General features: G+C 41.0%; 1 protein-coding gene across 4 annotated transcripts in view; it reads left to right on the top strand.

The window, feature by feature from the left end:
• The window catches only part of evla (Enah/Vasp-like a), a 66,205-nt gene that overhangs the window by 30,071 nt on the left and 13,895 nt on the right, over nt 1-22,239 (top strand). For 3 of the 4 annotated variants that reach the window (XM_033642764.2, XM_033642763.2, XM_078175060.1), the window contains exons 2-3: nt 12,908-13,076; nt 15,218-15,398. In XM_033642764.2, coding sequence (XP_033498655.1) covers nt 12,908-13,076; nt 15,218-15,398 — 350 coding nt within the window. Of the gene's footprint in view, nt 1-12,907; nt 13,077-15,217; nt 15,399-16,830; nt 17,065-22,239 lie in introns of those variants that run through there. The other variant, XM_033642765.2, reaches the window with a different exon arrangement.

The following is a 22,239-nucleotide window of genomic DNA, read 5'->3' as shown; positions in this document are numbered from 1 at the left end:
ATTCTTTCTTGAAAAATAGCTATCGCAAGTACAAATACAAAAATCCTCTTGTGAAACTTTTCTGCTGCTGTGGCTACAAGCAGGAAGTGGATTTGAGAGGTTATGTCTTTAATAATAGAGAAAATGATCAACTAGGGATACAGAAATGGTTTAAGTTGCATGACTGATGTTCCCAGTTTGAGTCCAGTCAGGTGTTTCTGTTGCATGTGGCTTTCCATCTTTGTTTCCCCTCATTTCCTGCCATCTCTCCACTGTCATAAAAAGTTTACCCTTAAATGACTCATACTCATCACTGTCTGTGTCGTTAAACATACAACACCACTTGTGTATCAGTGGCTCTGCAACCCTGTGCTGATGGGGCTCTGCTCTGCAGCTTTGGTATCCTTTGGTAGTGTTTTAACATTTAGTCCTCGTCACGGAAACAAAGGCCCAGCAATTCTGAAATGCCCCCATGAATACTGTTTAGAAGAACATACAAGTGACAGTGTGCAGTTTTTTACATCAGCTTTTCATCTTTGGAAAAGTAATTACTTTGGGTATAGCTTCAACATGACCATACAGGAGCTAAGCTAGGCTAACTGCACAGTTGAGGGAAAATTTAAAGGGTAAGTTTGGTATTTTCAACTTTGACCCTATTTTACATGTTTTTGTGTCTAAGTAACTAATGGGATATGAATTTTTTAAAACTAGTTTAATATGAAAAGAGACTGCTTCAGATGGCAACAGTGAAATAGGTTGTAATGTTTCCATGGGGGCATGTTTGCAACATCACTGTGCGTCCACTAAAAGTGTTTTTTTTTTTATTTTTTGTTTTTCTCACTGACAGGCCCAAATTATTATTATAGTGTCTGACAACATTGTGGAAAGGATTCCTACAGAGATAGACCTATATATTAAAGAGTAAGATCCTTTTTGTTTAACCAGAAACAGTCTCGAAACTGCTATCGCCAAACCCACCAGACTCCATTTGAATAAACAGTAATTTTATCCTTGCAAAGCACACTTTATTCAGAGTCAACAGAAACACAATAAAACTCACAAAACCCAATTTGTCTGTCTTTCTGCTGTTCCAACATTCATCAACTCTTGTTTGGTTGAAATAAACCTTAAATTCACCCAGTTAGATGTGAAAATATGCTGGCTCTGTACACGCTAAAATTACTGTTTATTTGAATGGAATCTGGTGGGTTTGGCGATGGCGATTTATAGGCTGTTTCTGGTAGAACAAAGAGGATCTTAACCTTTAACAAAAAGGTCTGTCTCTGTAGAGATACTTTCCATAATGTTGTCAGACACTTATAATAACAATCTGAGCCTGTCAGATTGCAAAAACAAGCACTTACAGTGGACATAAACAGTGCGAACGTGGCCAGAGTTGTTACATTGCAGCCTGTTTTGTGGCTGGAGCAGTTTCACCAATTGTTGATACCATTAGTCACTTAAACATAAAAACATGATAAAATAGGGTCCAGGTTGTTACCTTTAAACGACTCATACTCATCACTGTCTTTGTCGTTAAACATACTGCACCACTTGTGTATCAGTGGCTCTGCAACCCTGTGCTGATGTGGCTCTGCTCTGCAGCTTTGGTATCCTTTGGTAGTGTTTTAACATTTAGTCCTCGTCACGGAAACAAAGGCCCAGCAATTCTAAACTGCTGTCATGAGCGGGCCGCGCGGGGCCGTGTTGAATGACTCATCATTTGTTCGGGTCTGTTCGGGTGCCTTCCACTGTGAACCAGCAGGATGAAACAATTACCCCGGCAACAAAAGCTAATTGCCATGATAACAGAAGCTCTGCCCTCGGGTGCTACCCAGAGAGAACGCAACACACACACCCCATCACCCCAACCCACTCCTTCCATATGCCAAGGAAACACTTTCCCAGCCTGAATACAACCAGTGATCTAATCAGGATGCTGACGAATCTTACAGGAACACACAACTGCTGTTCCTAAATACGCAAACCCAACATGTATACAGTCGTTTTTCATCAGGTTCAGGCATCAGTTCTTCCTGCGCTGAGATGTCTGCTAATGGACTGAAACACACAGCCGTGACACTGTGTGTGTGTGTGTGTGTGTGTGTGTGTGTGTGCGTGTGTGTGTGTTCATGTATAGGATTTGTGTGTAGGAGGGAGGGTTGGGGGCACATATGTCTAACCATGTGTGCAGGGAAGTGCTTTGCTTAATTCAAAAGCCTGGGAATGTGGCCTCCTTTTCACCGCTCGCCTTATGAGGCTTATTTGACATGAGGAAGCGCTCAGTGTGGCAGAAGCCTTCATATCCTCTCTGCTCTTGTTTCCTCTCTGCCATCTATTCATCTCCTTCTCTCTCTCTCTACTCCTCATCTTTTTTTTCCCCCTCCTCAACCCTCTCAGGCTGCTTTTTGAGGTGAATATTATTCAGTCTCCGCTGAGAAATCTGCTTAGTCCAGCAAAAACAAGGTGAAATGCTCAGGCAGTGACTGTTGGCTGAATCAAGTCAAGCTGATACTGTTTAAGAACCAGAATACATGTGTTTCCTCTGCACCAATACAAATATATTGCCAGCTAATAGCAAAGGAAACCATTTTAAATATTTGTGCTCTCGTTGGCCTGTCAGTGTGGTGTGAGAAACGCTCAGTATTTCTTTCTTTATTCATGAGCTGGTAGTGGGGAAGTGCTTATGCATTTTTAAAGATGTAGTCTATAGAATACACAGGAGGGAAAATACCAGCAGGCTGAAACCTTCAGAGGATTGGAGCAGCCTGAAGAGAGAAACTGCCCAAATGTCAGCTGGTCATTCGAGCTCTCTGCTCCTCAGGGAAACTGCTCAGAACGGCTTCAATCAGTATTTTTATATTGACAAAAGTTCACATGACTATTTATGTGAAAGGGGTCACATGTGGTGATGAACCACAGAGAAATATAACCTGACTGCAGTTTTCTGCAGCTCGACGGAACATCTTTGAGCTTCTTGTTTATGCTTTATTGTTTATAACTTACCGTAGAACTTCAATGTTATTATTATTCTATTATTTGTCTGAATCACTGAACTCAACCGGCTTATATTTGGGACAGGCCTTTAATTCCTTACACACAAAACTGTCACAAAAGATGAGAAATACAACACCCACAACTAATTTTTACGAAAAACCCTTTTGATTCTTTTGATGGGTGTACCCTTACAAACTAAGGGCATACAATATATCATATAATTTACCTGGCATTTTGGGAATCAATACATATTCTGACTTGACCGCTTTGTTTCTTTTGTCTATCAGGCTGGTAAATCTGAATGAATTACTGTATTCTTTGGCGCTCGTGGTTTCAGTAAAATGAACCTATATAAAGAAATCCACACGCACATCCAAACCAAAAAACGGGCAGGTGCTGAGCTGAAAACAGTGCATATAAAAGAAGATTAAAACAGTCGCACACTGCAGGGCTCCATTGCTCAGTCGAATTTATTTGAATACAAGTAACGTTTCGAGCGTCAGGCTCTTCATCAGACTGCTACTCTGATGAAGAGCCTTTACTCGAAACGTTACTTGTATTCGAGTAAAATGAACCTAACAATTGAATTGTGGAGAATCTAACCGAGCTTATGTTGTGTGTAGCATCTCCATAGTGACAAAAGTTTAAGCATTTATATTTGTATGTGCTATCTAAACACTTAACTGACAGTTACTTTAGTGGGTAGCCAACAACCTGGTTTTATACATCCAAAAAACTTCTAAATGAACTGCTTGGCAACCAGACCCAACATCTAATTGAGACAGGCTTTTACTTGTCAAAATGTGTAGCCACACCAGGCTAGTAAAAGGGACTGGGCGTTTATTTGGGACGAGGCTTTTAATTGACATTTTACGGTAGTAATTTTATTTGAAGGCTACTTTCCATTTAGGTAAGCCAGTTTTAGTGTTCTGTTATTGTGCCTACTCACTCACTGACATGTCTTACTGGGACACTTAATGGAATGGAGCCATTGCTGATTTTAATAAATGTGTCTGCTGTGAAAAGTTTCTATTGCAGGCTTAAATCACTATTAAACCAAGGGTTCCTACATATTTTCCTGTTTTAAGATTCCATACTTTTCAAGACTCAACTTAAAGACTTATCCGTAGATTTTCTAGATCATATTTGACACCTCAGAACAAATAGCTATATGTTTATTTATTATGTCAATGACTGGTTTTAAAATCCAACTGTTATCATGTATGTTGCCAAATAATTGCCAGAACATTGTAGCTCATACGAATCAGTCAACACCATTCAGTCCACACACCTACACATGCAAGTTGGACGACGTCCCACTGTCAAACACCTCTGCCCAGAGAGGAAGTAAACTAAACAGTGCTGCCTATACTCGTATTATTTTACCTTAACATATTTGGATAAATAATATTCTGCTGTTGTTCCCCACCCTGTATTGTTTGACTCCTTTGTAAGTAAGAACTGAAGATGAGTTGAAAGTCACTGCATAATTTAGAGGGTAACACAAGCTTAATATTTGGTTATTTGCAGTGCTATGTATATATGCATTTAAAAAACTACTGTGCTTTTCTTTTACACCTAATTTGGTCATGGATGTCTGGATTTGGTTCAGTTAACTGCATTCTCGGAACCCATCGGCTGTATTTGGTGTCTGACTTCTGGCAGACGGCGATACAGCCTCTGGGGTCAGACCCCCAATTTTTTGGCATTCCGGTTTGATTGGGCGGAGGAGGCGAATTTCCGTTTCCGACTTCCGTTTATATATAAGTAAATATGCTGAACCATTGTGATGGATTCAGAGTTTGCAGTGACGTCAATTATGTTCTGCCTCGTTAGTTCACCGCACCGACCATTTAACCTGGCAACAACTGCAGCCGGCTCAAATGTGATTGGTCAATATCACACGGACTACAAACAGCCTACAACCGGAAACCAGGGCTCTTCCGCTCTTCTTCCAGAGGCAAGATCTCCGGGGTTTGCCTACAGACTCTACATTCTGTATATAGAGACTAAGTTAACTGTAACTGTGAGGTCAGTGGGAGGCAGAGCTGTTGTGCAGGCTGTGATGTACAGGTGTAGCTCTGCACAGGAGTGTGCGTTCAGTCGCCATCATTCTTGCCTTGCTTTCGGTGATGTCAAGTTAGCTCTGGCCAGCACTGTCAGTCAGTGGTAGACGTTTTGGCTGCCTGTTCCAAAAGCCATGAAAAACACTTTGCTGGTGTGATCAAATTATGTTTTAGAAATTCTGCATTTCATATTTTAGAAAACAGATTTGGGATAGTAGTCTGGACACAAATATTTTTCCATATTCTCATTTACTTTTTTTCTATACTTATTCAGACCTGGAAAGTACTAAAATCAAATTCCATACTTTTCCATACTGTGTATAACGAACAAGGATGAATCATCGTCCTGTTACATTCCCCCTTTTTAATTTACTCTTATTGCATCTACACAGTCAATATATCATCAACAGAAGTCCACTTAGCAACAATAACTTTGGCTTATGAAGCTTATCACTGAAAAATGTCTCTTCTTTGTGATTAACATATTCTAAAATAATGTTTTCTTTAGTCTGACCTTCAGTTCTTCCTGTTTTCCTGCTCTGAACATCAGTTTGATTCATCACATTATTTTAATGTCACTGATTGTGATTTTCAGCAACAGCTGACCTTTTTCAGATGAAGCCGTATCGCCTGCTGTCCCTTCATCATAAACACATACTCACTCTGTTTTCTCTGTCATCTCTCTACTCTACTTATACAGCAAAAAATCTGTCAAGTATGGAGCATTTGAGCAAAGTGGGCCTGTTTCTTATTTTCTTTTTTTTTTGGTTGGTAGTAGCAGCTGTGATGTTGAGCAGCTATCATGTGCCTCATTGTGCCTTGTCTCCTCTTTGTCATGTGACCCAGAGAGAGTACGCCACCCTCAGCAATCAGATCACACACAGAAGCATTTAGCACACTGTCAGAAGTGGGAGAAATTAGCTGAGCTGCTCTGTGAAGAAGAAAGAAACAAGAAATCGTCTTCTTTTTTTTGGTTCTCCATCCCATGATATGTCGATTGAGCAATGTACTGTATGTGGAGGAGGAATAGACGAGACGCCCGCTTTATTTCTGACTGCTCTGAGAGAACTGAAACCGTCAGCTTCAAGCTTTAGGCGCACCATCCCTCTGGCCCAAACTGCTCCAGAAATAGGGCCTGTTTTTGTAAGAAGATCCATCACAGAGGCGCAGCCACCTCCCTCCTCCCCTCCCCGCCTTCTTGCAGCGAGCCTCTGGTGGTCTGTCGGGTCTCTGAAGTGGAGAGAAGTGTCAGTTATGTGATTAGAGAGTCTGTTAAACTTATTTAGAGATGTAGGAAACATGACGTCTGTAGTTATCCGTTATGGTTTTACATGCAGAATGGGAGGTTCTGCTCAAATGTTGAGGCAGTGAACTTTTCAGATCTCTATATCCTGCAGTTATCAGTGATGAAATGATGATTTGTTTTTGTTATTCCTGATATATAAGGAGTAAGATGACATTTGCAGGAGGTTAAAGATGAATCTTTGTGTCTGTGTCTGTCCAACAGGATTGTATCCGGAGTGACTCGTCAGATCAGATTCTGTGCTATATCTGAATGTATTTGAGGAACTTTGCTTTCACATCTGCTTGTGTAAAAGACAAATGTGTTTCCTGTTTGATTTTCAAGTTCCTGTTTGTCCCTGGGTGGAGGATATTTGTTGTGTAACCATTTTCCAGTCGTCAGCATCTACATCCAGACTTACTTTTTGTGTCTTACTGTGTTTAACCATTCACAAAATGTCTCTGCGCTGGAATCATTGTCACGAATAAATTGTGTTGTGATGTCTCTGATATGATATTGCTGCAGGTTAACTCGGCAGCAGTTGTGCAGTAGGGAATGATGGATATTTGACACAGGGACGGTGGTTGTAATCGTGGGAGTTGTTGCTGAAATCCATCTGTCAAGTGAGCTTTAAAGGCTTCTCCCCGAGGGAAGACATGATGTTGCCGTGCAGTTTATTCTCAGACCTTGTGATACTGTTGCACGGAAATAAACATCTTTATGTCATGTGTCAGACAGGTGATTTACTTTGAGATACTTAGGATGAAAAAGAGCTTTAGATCAGAGAAAAATCTCTTATGCTGCCTTGCTTGCCAGATGCCTAATTTAACTTAAATGGAAAGACACACGCCCACCAAACTTTTTTAATTAGAGAAAATAAAATACTTACTAAGGGACTCCATAAAGACTTTTTATGAAGTACAGAATCCCTCTCTTAACCATGTTAAAAAGAAAATCCATTGCCAGCTTTTCCGTAAAAAGGATAAAGGCAGAATTAAGGGGGATTTATATTTGTGCGGCAGACCATACGCCATAGCCTATGCATATGACGTACGCCGTGGTAAGAATTTACACTTGTGCAGTGGTGTGTCTGTGTCTCTCTGCAGTTACACCTCCAAAACACTAGTCGGCGGCGAAGGTTTCTGTGAAGTGCTGTAAAGTTTAGTTGATTCAAGACACAAGTACACAAATCAGCGTCACTATAACTCACAGAATTCACAGACAAACACTTGAGCAAACAGAAGGTCTAGGATTTAGGGGGATACAATGGCAGAAATGGAGTTTAACACAATAAGTATGTTTTCTTTAGTGTATAATCACCTGAAAATAAGAATCATTTTGTTTTTACTACCAAAAGTGGGATTTATACTTGTGCGTCAGCTCTATGTAAAGCCTACGTTGTAGCCTACACACATGGCCCACACAGTTCAGAGCATTTATACTTGTGCGTTGGTGTGTCTGTGTCTCTCTGCCGTTACACCTCCAAAACAATGGTGGCTTTCTGTGAAGTGCTGTAAACTTTAGTTGATTCAAAACACATTAAACACACATTAAACATGGCTTAATAGCGACAATTTCAAACACAAGTACAAAAATCAGCTTCACTGTAACTAACAGCATTCACAGACAAACACTTGTCTTTATCTGGACACATTTTCCCCACAAATACAACATGCTAATGTTTTTAGCACAACCCTATGGCATTTTACATTGTATAAATTAGCATAGTAGCTAGCAAACTTTTTCTCTACTCATATGAAGCCAGGGACAACAGCAACATTTAACAAAGGTAAGGTTACAAAATTCAGCTCCATTACAACTCACAAGGTTCACTGACAAAACAACTGTCTTATACTAAACACGTTTTCCAAACAAATACAACATTCTAACGTTATTAGCACAAGCCTATGGAATTTTGCATTGTATAAATTAGTTTAAAAAAGGAAAGAAAAATGGAGATGGACGTAGTTTGATATCCAGCCCTCACACTGTTATTGTGTTTCATTTTGAATTCCTTCCATGTGAATTTTAGGGGGATTCATCCAAATTGCACTTTATTATTTTTGCCAGAGTAACTCTCAGGTATGCAGGGTTTAAGTGAAGCCAGTAGAATCTCATCACTATGTCATCGCTGCTGAGTTATTTGAGGCCGTTCAGACGACCCCAGGGGAACCGGAGAGCAGACGATGGCAGGAAAAGTGAGAGGAAGCCGGCTGGGACTGAACCATGTGTTCGAGCGGTCCGGGGGGGGTCTCTCAGGTGTCACGCTGTGTTCCTCCTGCAGAGCGGCACCTCGAAGGAAAGGTTGTCAGAGGAGGAAGGGGGGCGGTCACATGTTGGCATTTGAATGTTACTGCCGTCCTCGGGGCCTGAAACAAGTCCCAGTCCTCGTTAACTGCTGTGAAAGACAACCTCATGTATCTGCTTCGTCGTTATATTATTTCTGCCATTTTTATTGTGAGTGTAATTGTGCTAAATTGCTGGAGGTTTAATATTACGCCATATAATCTCATTCACCTCTGGCTCTGCGTTAAAAAGTCAAGGTAACAGAACAATTAATCACACTTTTGGCTCTTGTCACCATTTCTGGCTTTTTTCATACCTTCATAACTTAAACAGCTTTGAGCTGCTGGAACACCTCTCTAACGGGGTCATGCATATCTCCAGTGTGTCATTCCAACGTCTCAAATGTTATTATTTAGCAGAAGTTAATGTTTTAATGGTTTTAAGATGTGACTGCAAGGCACGATCATGTGCACTCCATACTGAATATCTTGAAACTTTGTCAAGGAGGAGAAAACGGTTACAGGTTATATGAAACTGTAAATTTTAAAGCTGCAACAGTTACTCAATCAAATTGTTAATTAAAGGGGTGAATGAAATATCAAGTTTGTAGACATCATTTTGGGCTCTGGGAAGATGTGATGGGTGTTTTTCCACTACTTTCACATTGGATGCATAATAATCAGCAGATAATTAAAGTAATTTGCTGTAAATTATAAAGCTGCACTCTTACACCTCTCCCTCACTGGATGCAATGTGAACAATCGAACATCAGATTGTTTCAGCTTTTACCAATGAAAACGTCCTGACCTAATCTGTGCATCAGCAAACAGGCTAAGTGCCACCCCGGCTCTATTTTTGCAAAGCTTTGCGCACCTCCAGCCTATTTTCAGAGGTACAGCAGGCTGTTGCTTAGGCTCAGTCAGAACTCGAAAGGGTGTCGTTGTCATGCGTAGTATATCTGAACAGGTTTTCATGTTCCATCCACCAGGGTTTGCTTGTTTGCTGTATGTTAGTCCGCCTCTTTTTTCCACCCAATCCTAGTTACTTTTGCTGCTGTAGTGGCCATGTCATGCTTATGTGAACGACTGCAGTGATAAAAGGAACACTTCACTCCCTCAATGACCTTTTTTTTTCCAGTTAATCAACAAATTACTGAATTTGTGAAGAAAACTTTGTCTCACATGTCTCCGCAATGAACGAAGAATCCAAAAACTAAAGAAATTCTTCATGAATTGCAGTAGTGGGCCCCTTGCCCACATTTAACCACATTAAAACTATATCAAAACATCCATTTTCGTAGTGTAAAACAACTCCTGCAGTATAATCCAAGTCTCATTTATTCAGTCGTACGCTCAGTGCCTCCCAAACTTGTGCATTTTCACTAAAACCTTACTATTTAAAGCACTTGCACATCTGAGTGCCAGGGCAAGTGTGCGCATGTTTATGCAAAGATGTTTCAAATATTGAGGTTTTAGCAAAAATGCATGTGTTGTAGAAGTACTGAGCATATGGTTGGACAAATGAGACTTGAATTACACTGTACAAGTCGTGTGAGAGCTTGTAAACAGATGCTTTCATACTGTTTTAAACGTGGACCCCTTTTACTCCAATTCATCAAGAAGTTTTCTCTGTTTTTGGATTCTTCGTTGAACATAGAGGTATGTGAGTATAACAGAGTTTTCTTTACATATTCATTTTGTACAGGAAGCATCCTTAAAGGCTCTGGCATACTTTAACAGTCAGCGAGCGCATCAACAATGCTCTTTAGTTTGCTTTTCTTGGCCCTCACACCTTCAGACTGCTAATGTGAGTCTCAGTGCCAGAGAGCCGGTCCCTGAGGTGCTGAAAGTGAAAATTAGAGAAGCGTTTAGTGACTTCACAGGTTCTGCAAGTTAACCTCACCTCCGCCAGTCCTCATCCCCTCGCCACCTGCTGTTATGTGTTTCCACCTTCAGACACATATGGTGCTAAGGTCATAACAGTAGTCACACACACAACACACATGGATCCTTATTTTGCGAGCTGTATCTCTTGAAAGTGGTCGTTTTGTGATGTGATTTATGATTTGTCGAAGCCACATAAGTCATCAGCCACATGTCTCGTTTTATGAATGAATTCCCTTTCGGCTGCGTGGTTGTGAACGTGATTATTTTATGCGTCCTAGTAGCTTTGTGATGTGCGACTTTTCATTTGCTTTTCACCAAACGAGCCTCCAGCTGGCGATACACTTGCTGATCAAACACTTGCGTTTTTAGCACACTGTATCATTAACCGACACATCACGCACACCCCTCAAAACACTTCTTCATGCACTGTAATGGTGCGACCACACCACAGTAAAGGCCAGGAGGGAGAGGGGAATTTTCCAGGGTTCGGTTTTACGTTGAGGTCTTGTTTATAGCCTTCAGAAATGGCACCCACCCTCTTCTCAGCACACACACTGTCAGATATCTACAGTGGCAGTGTGTTATTCCTAATGTGGTAACTGCAGAGAGGTGTGGCTCCCCAGTGCCCCCTCAGCTAACCAGATAATTACACAGTAACTCTGTTGCACTGGTTTCACTTTAGTGACCACCGGCACATTTCCACCGTGCTGCTCAGTATGAGAGTTAACGGTGCAGGGAAGCATCTCTATAATCTAATACTCTCCACTGTTCTAGGAAAGAGTTTAATGATACCAATGCTATTATCAGTTCTGATTTTTGATCAGTTTTCTGTGTTGTTTTTTAGCATCAATGCAACGATTTTATTCTCACTGTTTCTGAACACAGTGTAGAAATTAATTTGAAATAAGTCATGCATGTGACTTTACTAGAGTAAAACTTTGCACATAAAAAACTGCATTTGTTGATGAAACTTGTTTTTAATGAAGTAGAGTAGATATCAAACAAAGACGGACAGCCTATACAGTTGAGATATGAACAATCTCCCACTCCTTCTCTTCCGCTCACCCCCCCTTCCTTACTGTAACATCAAATATTAATGTTAAACATGAAAAATTAATGCAGCTTTAATTAACGTTAGCTAGCGAGCTACTTTTTCCCTTACAGTATAGGCAACTTTCCTTAATGTGTTTCTTCCAGGCAGTTGCAACCTTGCATCTGCAGTAGAGTTGCTCCTCACGTGCTCTCACTTCCACACTCAATCCCCTCATTAAGAGCAGACTAATAACAAGGGTATAAATAGCAAATGTAGCAAAGTATAAATACTTGAGTAAAGAGTAGAAATAGAATTTCAAAAAAGGAGCATAAAAAGTGTTTGATCCTTTAAAAAAAAAAAATCATGTGTTACTTGTTATGCGTCATGTTACTATAACAGGATATTTACCATCAGTGTTGGACTTGATGCTCTGTTGTGAAGCAGTGGAACTTGGGTGCAGAGTGTCAAACACATGACATTCCTGGAGTTTAAGCTCATGTTGTGTGGACAGATTTCCTAGCGGATTGCTGCTGTGTCAGCACTTACTTAAAATGATCATTTTAGAGACATTACAAGCAGCACTGTTGTCGTCTTTCTTGGTGAAATGAAGCCACGCTCTGGACCATTCCTTCCTCTCCACCATGACTCCTTCTGGCTCCTGGTTTCCAGGAGTGTAGATGCATGAGTTTGGTGTCATTGTTTGTTTTGCTCTCTGCAGCTGTCAGATAAATGTACAGGCATCAATGAAAAGAGTCGATCAGCTCTGAGGCAAACGATGCTGATGGATCGGACAGTTTGGAGCTGGCTCTCAAATGAAACTCATCCTGTCCCTTCTATTGACTGTTAGGAACTGAATCCCACTTTCCACCTAGAGCAACCTCTTTGGTCTTGCCACAAACTAAACAAGCTCTGGTCAGATGTTTTAAGTGCTTTTCAGAAGTACACAATTGTGATATTACACCAGACCCACGCACTGCCATCCTGGGTGGAACACAACATCTGTTAGCCCTGTCCCACTTGCAACAGAAGACAATACAATGTGGCATGATTGTGGCAAAAAGGAATATTTTAACTGTTTGGAAAACTGGGAATGTGCCTTCTTTGAAGACCTGGTTGGCAGAAATCACCAACTTGTTACACATGGAGAGACTTAGATACCGAGATTGTTAGATTGTTGATCGCTATGGAAATGATTTATCTTTGTTAACATGACAAGGTGTTTAAATTATCTCAGAAATCATCAATCAAAACTATATGTTTCAGCTTCTATAATAAATTAAGTTAACCACTGTATGCCCCTTTCCACAAACAACAGAACATTGTCACAATATTTAACTGGACTCCTCTAACGTTCCCTTTTCTTTCTGTCTTCCTTCAGTGAACAGAGTATCTGTCAGGCGCGGGCCTCAGTGATGGTCTACGACGATGCCAGTAAGAAGTGGGTGCCCATCAAGCCTGGGCAGCAGGGCTTCAGCCGCATCAACATCTACCACAACACTGCCAACAACACCTTCAGAGTGGTGGGCGTCAAACTGCAGGACCAGCAGGTGAGAGGCTCAGGGAAATAATCAGCATCACACTCTCGGTGATGAGAGGACATTTCTGATGCTTTGGCTTCAGAGCTCCATTCTCTAGCTGATGTGATGTTTCTGTATGTGTTGTTTTCAAGCACTTTCATGTCAGTAAGTGCCAAGTTGGATATGTCAGAGCTTTCAGAAGTACCTCAGTTTCTCAGTTGGTAATTAAGTAATGATGATAACTCTATACTACATCAGTCAATCAGTGTGCAGGACCCTCAGTAGCTCTGCAGGTAGAGCAGGCGATCTATGTACACAGGCTAAGCCCTTGCTACAGCGGCTGCAGGGTCAATCCCAGCCAATTGTCCTTTGCTGCATGTCATCTCCTCTCCTTTCCCCCGTTAACACTTGAAATGTCCTATCAAAGAAAGGCCAAAAAAAAATCAATGTGTCATTAGCAACAGAAAAAAACAGTGGATGTTGTCACACATTGTCCATTTTAGAAAATATTAGCGTTACATTTATGCTGTTATATACGTTTTTTTGTTTGTTTGTTTTTTACTTCAAAGAAGAGTTGTTTTGAAGAATACTTTCCTATATTTGCAATAAAATATATGTACTTCTGCTCCGTAATATTGGGCTACACACGTCTAGCTTCGTTTATAGATCCACTTAACTATAAATAATGTTTATGCTCAGCTCACTCACAACTTTGATTGTCCTTAAGCAAGAAACTTCTGATTTGGCCATCGCTGTCTTGGTTGTTTGGAGTCTGAAGTTTTTATATTTAGGTGAGAGGCTGACGCTGTGAGGAGCAAGGGGTGGATCTGACTGAGAGGCCGAGGACACTATCCACAGACAGCCTGTCACTCAAAGCGCCCTGCCCTTAAACGGTTTAGTTAATAAAAATTCACTTCCTGTTCAGTTATTATAAATGTTGAAATTAGCTATAGAGACCAAAGCCTTTTTGGCACCAGACTGTAAACATGTTTATTTCTGCTGTAAGGTTGGGCATTTTAGTATGGATGTCTGTGAGGATTGACTCACTTCCGGAGCCAGCCTCAAGTGGCCACTCAAAGAACTGCAGTTTTTGGCACTTTGGCATTGGCTTCATTTTTCAGCCCTGTAGGTTGCTGCTTGCTACTAGTCAATCATAACACTGCAGACTGAATGAAGGTGTGGCCCTACTTCCTCCACTACCTCACTTCAATTGGCTACAGCTCAGGATCAGGGCAGAAGATCAAACGCCTTCATCTCCCTTCAGAAGAGACACATGCACATCCCTGACCTAACGTCCAGACCTTGTTTGCCTTTCAAATGACCTGAGCAACAATCATTATTATGTTATGCGCTTCCTGCTTTGTCAGCCCAGAACATTGACATTTTATTACAGAGGACCTGTTTGAACATAATACATTTGATGTAATAGATTACATCTAATGAAGTTACTCGAGAAGTGTTTGACAAGATACTTTTTTACTCTTACTCAAACGGTTATTTTTATGAGTCCTGTTATTTCTCCTTGAGTCAATATAATAACTAAGTAACAATAGTTTTGCTGCCGTTTCTGTTCTGCTCTGCTCACCACTGGTTTTGCCCTTTTTAAAATGCAATGTTTTTTTTAGCTTGATTTACAATTAATGCCTTTTAGGAATTTGTCATTTGTTAGTGTTCCTTCTACTTTTAAGATAGATTGGATGTAATATTGTTGAATATGTGACATGATTATCTCAAAATAAACACAGAATAAACCTGATGCCAATTTTTAGTGTTTAAAACTGCTGAAAAAAAGTCCACGTTTGGTCGTTTATCCACATAGAAAATTATACTAAGTGACAATGAATTAACCCAAAATAATATCTGAACAGTGTTAACCAGTATTCAAGTATTGTAGTGTGGAATTTGAGGACACATTTTAGATAAATCTGGTGTCTGGTTTTCTACCTTAGAGGTTAGAATATCATAGAGTGAAGTGTTGTAGACGGACACTGGTATTTAATCTCCAAACAGCTGGTAAACTGTGTGGGAGAAGAGTAAGAATCTCCGTCCACTCCCTCAGCACCACCTGCTGAAGTAGACTGAATGAAATACTTCATCAGCAGCTGTCAATACTTCACCAACATGTCTGGCCAGCGTTTACTCACAGCCTGTTTTTCGTTCCCTTATCAAAGGTGGTGATCAACTACTCCATAGTGAAGGGCCTGAAATACAATCAGGCCACCCCGACCTTCCATCAGTGGCGTGACGCCCGCCAGGTCTATGGGCTGAACTTTGCCAGTAAGGAGGAGGCCACCACCTTCTCCAACGCCATGCTGTTTGCCCTCAATGTCCTCAGCTCACCTGACAGTGGAGGTAAGGAGTCCTAACGTGAGGGATAAGTGAATCTCTCTGATATTTAAATGCACCGTTTTGAACACTATTTAAAGGCCGACTGTCTGCGTTCGTTTTCTGGGTTTTTAAAATGGAAACACCCACTCAGCTGTTAGCAAAAAGCAGTGCTGTAGGTTACAGCGCTGATGCCCTCCGCTCACCTCCCTCAACCTACACACATGCCGCTCAGGCTTGAGAAAATAGCATTTAGACACTAAAACATGTGGCATTGCATAGCACAGTGGTTTGACTACATAAGGAACACTGATAGGAAGCTACATAATGACCCTTTAATCCATCCCATTATAAATTTACCTTTTTATTATGGATGCTTTCATGGAGCACTGAGGTGCACATTATGTATTGGACTTCCTGTCAGACAGTGAGTTTTTTCTTAGACGTTTTCAAATGAAGAGGCTCGTCTCAGAGGAGGAATAAATGATTGAAGTCTTTTGAATCTTAAGATGGTGTTGGAAACCTGCTAATGGAACCTTTTGGTTCAAATTACGTCTTGTGGACTTAAACACTCATCTGTGAGCAGTTTAAATCTATTTTTGCTCTCAGAAGAATGTCAGGTAACCACAATCGAATAATCCACATAGTTTTGGATGTTTGTTTTGACTACGTAGACGTTCTTTAATGGACGCTGTCTCATCAGACTCTGCCCTGTTTAACAGGACTGTGTACAGATGGCCTGTTGAGAAGACAGTATTAAAGCTATTCATTTAAATGGCATAATAATCTTAATTGTTGATTATGTGACCACATTCAAAACACTGCAGTAGCCAGACATTATGAAGTGCAGCTGCTTAACTAAGCTGTACTACCCTCTGCTGGTTAATAGCATGTACTGCAGCTACACGCTGCACACTGAACTGCACTGTAACAACAGTATCAGGAGCTGTTTGGCTGCTGACAGGAATTTGTCCTTATTAAAGATACATATTTTTTTTTGTTCATTTCATATTAATTGCAAAGCATTACTTTAAATGCTTCCCAAATTAAAAGCATAGCACTCTGTACAGCTTGCAGCTTGATTAGACACATGTAGTTAATTTGGCAGATTTGTAGTTTTGGGGTTTTATACATGGACAGTGAATGAATTTTGTTGGAACCCTGCAGTGTATTTGAAGCCAAACTCACACCTACTCTTGGTTTACTAAATAGCGTCTGACCAGCTCTGGTTACGAGCTACTTATAATCTGTGTGTGTGTGTGTGTGTGTGTGTGTGTGTGTGTGTGTGTGTGTGTGCGTGCGTGTGCGTGTGCGTGTGTGTGTCTAAGATATTGAGAGAGAATATCTGCGAGTGTTTAACTGTGGTGTCATCCCATCCCGTCCTTGTGACTTTCCTATTGGTGGCTAAAATATCCCATATGGAGCCTCAGTGTCGAACCCCACCGTGCTCACATGGCAGCCCGACTTTTTTTGGGTGCATTTGGATGTGGGATCATGGGCCTCGACATGCAGGGCAAACTTACCTACCTAAGCTCTCACTTAACCGCATTACTTGTGTTATTTCTTGCTGAAAGTATAGCATAGTTACAAAGAAAGTATCGTGTAGTCCTGAGCTGGCTGTGGAAAATCATGCTGACTCCAGAGATTTCACCTGGTGTCCTCAGAAGGGTTTCTTCAGCTATCATCATCCTCAGTAAGTGACGGTCTGCAGAGGAATATGTCCCCTGGCCTTGCATGGTAACAGAAGTTGAGCCTATTTGTTCGGGTGTGTAGATAATCATGCATCGTGTTGCTTTCAGTGGTGGAAATTAACTAAGTATATTTACACAACTGCAGTCTTGAGGTACATGTTCTTTACCGGAGTGATCCCAATTTATGCTACTTTATACTTATACACCGCCTCTTTTCTGCTGGGAACATTGTACTTTTCACTCCTTGCCAGCTCCTCTGACAGCTGTAGTTACTGTTGAGATTCAAATTTATATAAGCAGACATATGATAATCTCACATAATACAGTGTATTGTTGAATATTAAACCACAGGTTCTCAAGTAGGGACAGGTGATACCAAACTTTTTTAATTCAATTTAACAGTTTTAGAAAGAAAAAGATAATTAAAGATTAAGGACAATCACATGACACACACCATATAAAAACACATGTATTAAAAATTCATCATGGGCATCTTCTTGTCCTTGTAACTTCCAGGGTGAGTTGTTTTTAAATGTTTGAAGAGGTTACTCATGTTGCTGCTGTGTGGCACTGTGTCGTCACAAAAAGTGCATCTTGTATTTTAATCTACAGCGTGGAAAATGGCACCACACCAAGCTAAGTTTTGCCATTCTCTCACATGTTTGATGCGGAAGTGTGCGACTGTGCCCGGCTGTTCTCATGTTACATAGGTGTCCGCAGTCATGTGTCACAGGCCAGCTTTGGCACAAACATCCAAAAGGGCTGTAAACGCTTGGAAGTGATGAAGCCACCCATGTTTTTATATAACTTAAGGAATCGATACCAAATAAGTAGCTTGTGAGGATTTAAGTGTAAATACTGCAGGATTGATCCACCCATCCATGTTCTTAACCCTTGTTGCTGTGGCCTCTTATGAAGAACTGGCCTCTGTGTCTAGTTGGGGCTGCTTGTGAAGTTTCAGATGTGTGTAACAAGCAGTTACACCAAAGAGAGATGCAGTATTTCAGTAAATGAAAGTGTTGAGCTTTGTTGATCTGAACAGTGTATCTGGTCACACTGGGAGATTTACCAATCTGTCATGGACTATTGGCAGTTTGTGCTTACATAACTGAGACAGGTTGTCCTTAACTACACCAGCAGCCTTATTATGAGTGATTATCAGACAGATACTATCAGACATCCAGAGAACATTCATATTCAGAGAGTACAAACACGTAGGTTCTATAATGACATTAAGGACAGTTATGTAGCAACCCACTGTTTGCTATGTAAAGATACAGTTGAGTAATGGCTTTCTGAGGACAGAGTGATGTCATGCTGCCTTTGTTTGTGTTGTAATCTGAGCTTCTCTGTTGGTTGCTATGGTAGACTATTCAGCGGCACGTGCATGTTTGTGCGTGTGAGTTTATGGCTAGCTAATTGCTGCCGCTCTGCACTGCGCTCGTACCATGGTTACCACTGATAATGTTGTCATGGAAGCTTAGTGCCCATCATGCAGTTCCCCCCCAGGTTAACAATGTTAGCTCTGTTGCTGTTGTTAGCACTGCTTATGGAGTTAGCCACATTAGCTGCCACCTCCATGTTGAGAACCGTGTGCAGACAACCTGAATCAGGCTCTAAACCATAGATATGCTCTGACTGTCATACACTGCTCCTTTCAGTGAAAGTGGCAGAGTGTCCATGTGTCCATCTGTCTGTCTTTGTCTCATTCGTGCTGCGTCTAAGAAGCCTGTTGTTCCTCATCTGTCATGTTTTAATGCTACGGCCTTCTGAATGTTTAAAGAAAGAACAGTGAAGTACAAGAGGGAGAAATAATTGATTTTCCTTTGATCACATTAAGACACACACACACACACACACACACACAGGTCTCCTGAGCTTCCATAAAATGCCTACAAGTCTGATCAGGCCCCCTCTTCCCGTGAGCTTCCTGTTCTTCCCTCACCATGGCAACAGCCTGCACCATGTACCATTCACCACGTCGGTAGCGGAAACACACATACGCATGGATACACACTCAAGACGGTTCAGCACGGGGTGATAATTGTCTCCCTCACAGCATCGACCTCATTAACGTCTACACAAAGGTTATGAGGTGTTAACTCTGTTTCGAGACTGACTCCCTGAAGTGTCACCTTAAAACATACTGTAGTTGTTGACAGGTGGATGGCAGGTGCGTGCAGGACATGATGTTTTTGCTGCATTCATATCTGTATCTTTATATCCTTATATCATTAATTGGAGGTTTATGTTTCTGCAACAAACATTGCTGCTGGTGCAAACAAATAGAAGAAAAGGAGTCATGCTGATACTTAAACAAATGGCCTGTATTTACAAAGCCCGCAAGGTGTCAGAGAGCTTTGCTGTCAACCGACTCTTAGCATGGCGTTCATTGTGATCTGAAAGCTTATTCAAGATCTGGGTTGCTGTTCTAAAATGCTTAATTAAGACCAATCAAAGGATGTAGTTATTATTTCAGTGTCCGAGAAGGAGTGTTTTCAACCGTCACAATATTTGCTCATTTTAAGGTGCAGCTTTGTCAGCAGAGCACATAATTACCATGCGCTAACAAGCAGAGATGAGGGGAGTGTCAGAGAGCGAGGGAAACAAGACATCATCCAGCCGTCACTTTTTTTTCCATGCTCCTCGTTACAGTAGCACAACAAAAGAAATCCACTAACCAGGTCAGCTGTGGCAGAATAAACTGAAGCATGTTGTTATCAGCAGGTGATACCTGCGTTTAGTATTTTAGTCTGTTGCTGCCTGAGGACAGAAGGGTTGAAGCAAAAGTCAATTTTAATTTATAGCCCACAATCACACATTTGTCTCAACAGGAAAGAAAAATGTTGCATTTATTTTTCGGGTGTATATATATTTGTCTTGCTATTAGCTTGTCAGCTGCCTGTAAAGCACTTTGAATTGGACTATTAGTGGTTGACTGATCTGATTTAGATTTGATAGTAAAGATAATAAGTTAAAGAGTCTGCAGCAGAAAGAGTCGCATTTTAGCCAGAAACCCTCATAACGCATGAATAAAAAGCTCTTGTAGTGCTCTATCTGAAAGGCAAGTTTATTTATACAGCACATTTTGGCAACAAGGCAATTTTTTTTGCATAAAACATCAAAAGCATTGAGACAAAGTGCAAAAGAAACACATCATAAAAGGACATTTTAATACACTTAAAACACCATTAAAGAGCTTGAGATTAAAAATGAAAACAAGCCAACTATGTGAAGACAGGTGTAAAATAAAAGAGTAAAGTTACAGTGCAGTGTGTAAGAAATTAATAGATATTTCATTTAATAAAAAGCAGCGGTAAAGAGATAGGTCTTGATTTAAAAGAACGTAGAGTCGCAGCAGACCTGCAGTGTTTTGGGAGTTTGTTCCAGATATGTGGTGCATAAAAAAACCTCTCTATGTTTAGTCCAGACTCTGGGGACACAAGGCACACCTGTCCCTGAAGACCTAAGAGGTGTGGATGGTTCATGCTGTAGCAGAGGGTCAGAAATGTTTTTGAGCCGTAAACATTTAAGTGTTTTATAAACTATTTTGAAGCCGGTTATCTGACAGACAGGAAGCCAGCGTGAAGACCTCAAAACTGGAGAGATGAGGTCTACCTTTTGGTCTTAAGATCACTTCAATCCAAAACTAAGAGTCAAATAAAAAGCCTACATTACATTTGGTACTAAAAGGGGCCTAAGAATTCTCTTCAGTCCTCGCTGTGATCCACATTGTGTTTCCAAACTGTTTGAAGCCACAGCTCTGCCTTATATCGACTGCCCCGGTCCCTCCACCCACCACCCCCGTGCTCCAGACACAGCGAACGGAAATATCACCCGTGGGTGTTCTTGGTGTCACGGCAGGCGTTGAAGTTTAATGACTGGTATTCTGGTGATATGTGATAAGCGCTCTCCCTGATGCGCCCTGTTAATAGCCGCCCCAGAATGAGGCTCTAACTCCGTCACTCAGCGGGGGGGGGGGGGGCCGAGGAGTGTCTGTAGCTGGTCAACAAGCAATGTGCTAAACTGAGAAGATCACGCAGCTGATAACTTGTTGACTTCTCCAAACAATGTTGACATACTGTCAAGACAACAGAGCTTATCTTTTGTTGATAGGATTTTATTGCTGACTAGTCCCGTGTGTTTTTACTTCCTCGGACATTGTCATAAGTGTTTTGATTTCATATTTGCATTTTGTGTCCCTGTGATATATCTGTTTATTCTGCTCTTGTAGGTTTCTTCCCTGCTGTGGTTTACTGTTAAAATTCCTGTGGCTGACAACACGTTGAGCAAATTACATTATAAACAGCTTGCTGGCTCTCCTGGGTAAAGTCACAGCACCTCACATGAGGCCTGCTGCTGTCGGTTCAGGCAGTAAACACAGCTCCTCGTCCTGCTCTCACTCCTGCCACTATTCTATATAAGATTATTATTATAATTTTGAGGGCTTGTCTACAGATGGAAATGTATCTCATAATTACTCCCCAGTGATCTCACACATATTACACAAAGGCTGAAAGATGTTACACACATGTTGCGCATATGTTTTTTATCTGCTGTGACTCCACAGCACGACTACACATTTAAAGGAATAGAAAGCAAAGCTACTGATGCGCTGTCATGCTGAGCTACTGTATGTAACAAACGAAAGTTGCATAACATAGACAGAGGACAGAAGAGAAAGACCAGGAAAAAGGAAGAAGCATGGGGGGAAGGGGGAAGAGCAAATACAAACATGAAGTGAAACAAGTTTAGACAGAAAACAAGAAGAAATGAGATAAGGAGAGGAGGAAGTTTAAAGAGAACGACGGGTGAGGTGTGACGGATATCAGGAGTCGGCTGGCATCAATTTATAGCATTAATGAGCCATCCGTCACAGATCAGCATGATATTTATGTCACAGAGTTGTGTCTCTCTCTGTAGGATGCTCATATACTGTCTGTACTGGCTGTATCGCTTCTAATGGTGTCTACTGCAGTAAACGCCTATATTCAGTGTTGAAGGGGGGAAGCGTTTAGCATGTGGAATTCCCATTTTTATGATTTATCAGTTAATTAATCAACCATTAGTCTATAAAACACCAGAACATTGTGAAAGAGGTCAGTATATCTCCACAGAGATCAAGATTGCTTGTGTTGCCCAACAAACGTGCAGTTTATACTGATTAAAAAAAAAAA

This window comes from Epinephelus lanceolatus, chromosome 15 (assembly GCF_041903045.1).
Source record: "Epinephelus lanceolatus isolate andai-2023 chromosome 15, ASM4190304v1, whole genome shotgun sequence".
Lineage (NCBI taxonomy): Eukaryota > Metazoa > Chordata > Actinopteri > Perciformes > Serranidae > Epinephelus > Epinephelus lanceolatus.
Note: the sequence above shows the minus strand (reverse complement) of the source record. Positions and strands in the feature narration are given on the sequence as shown.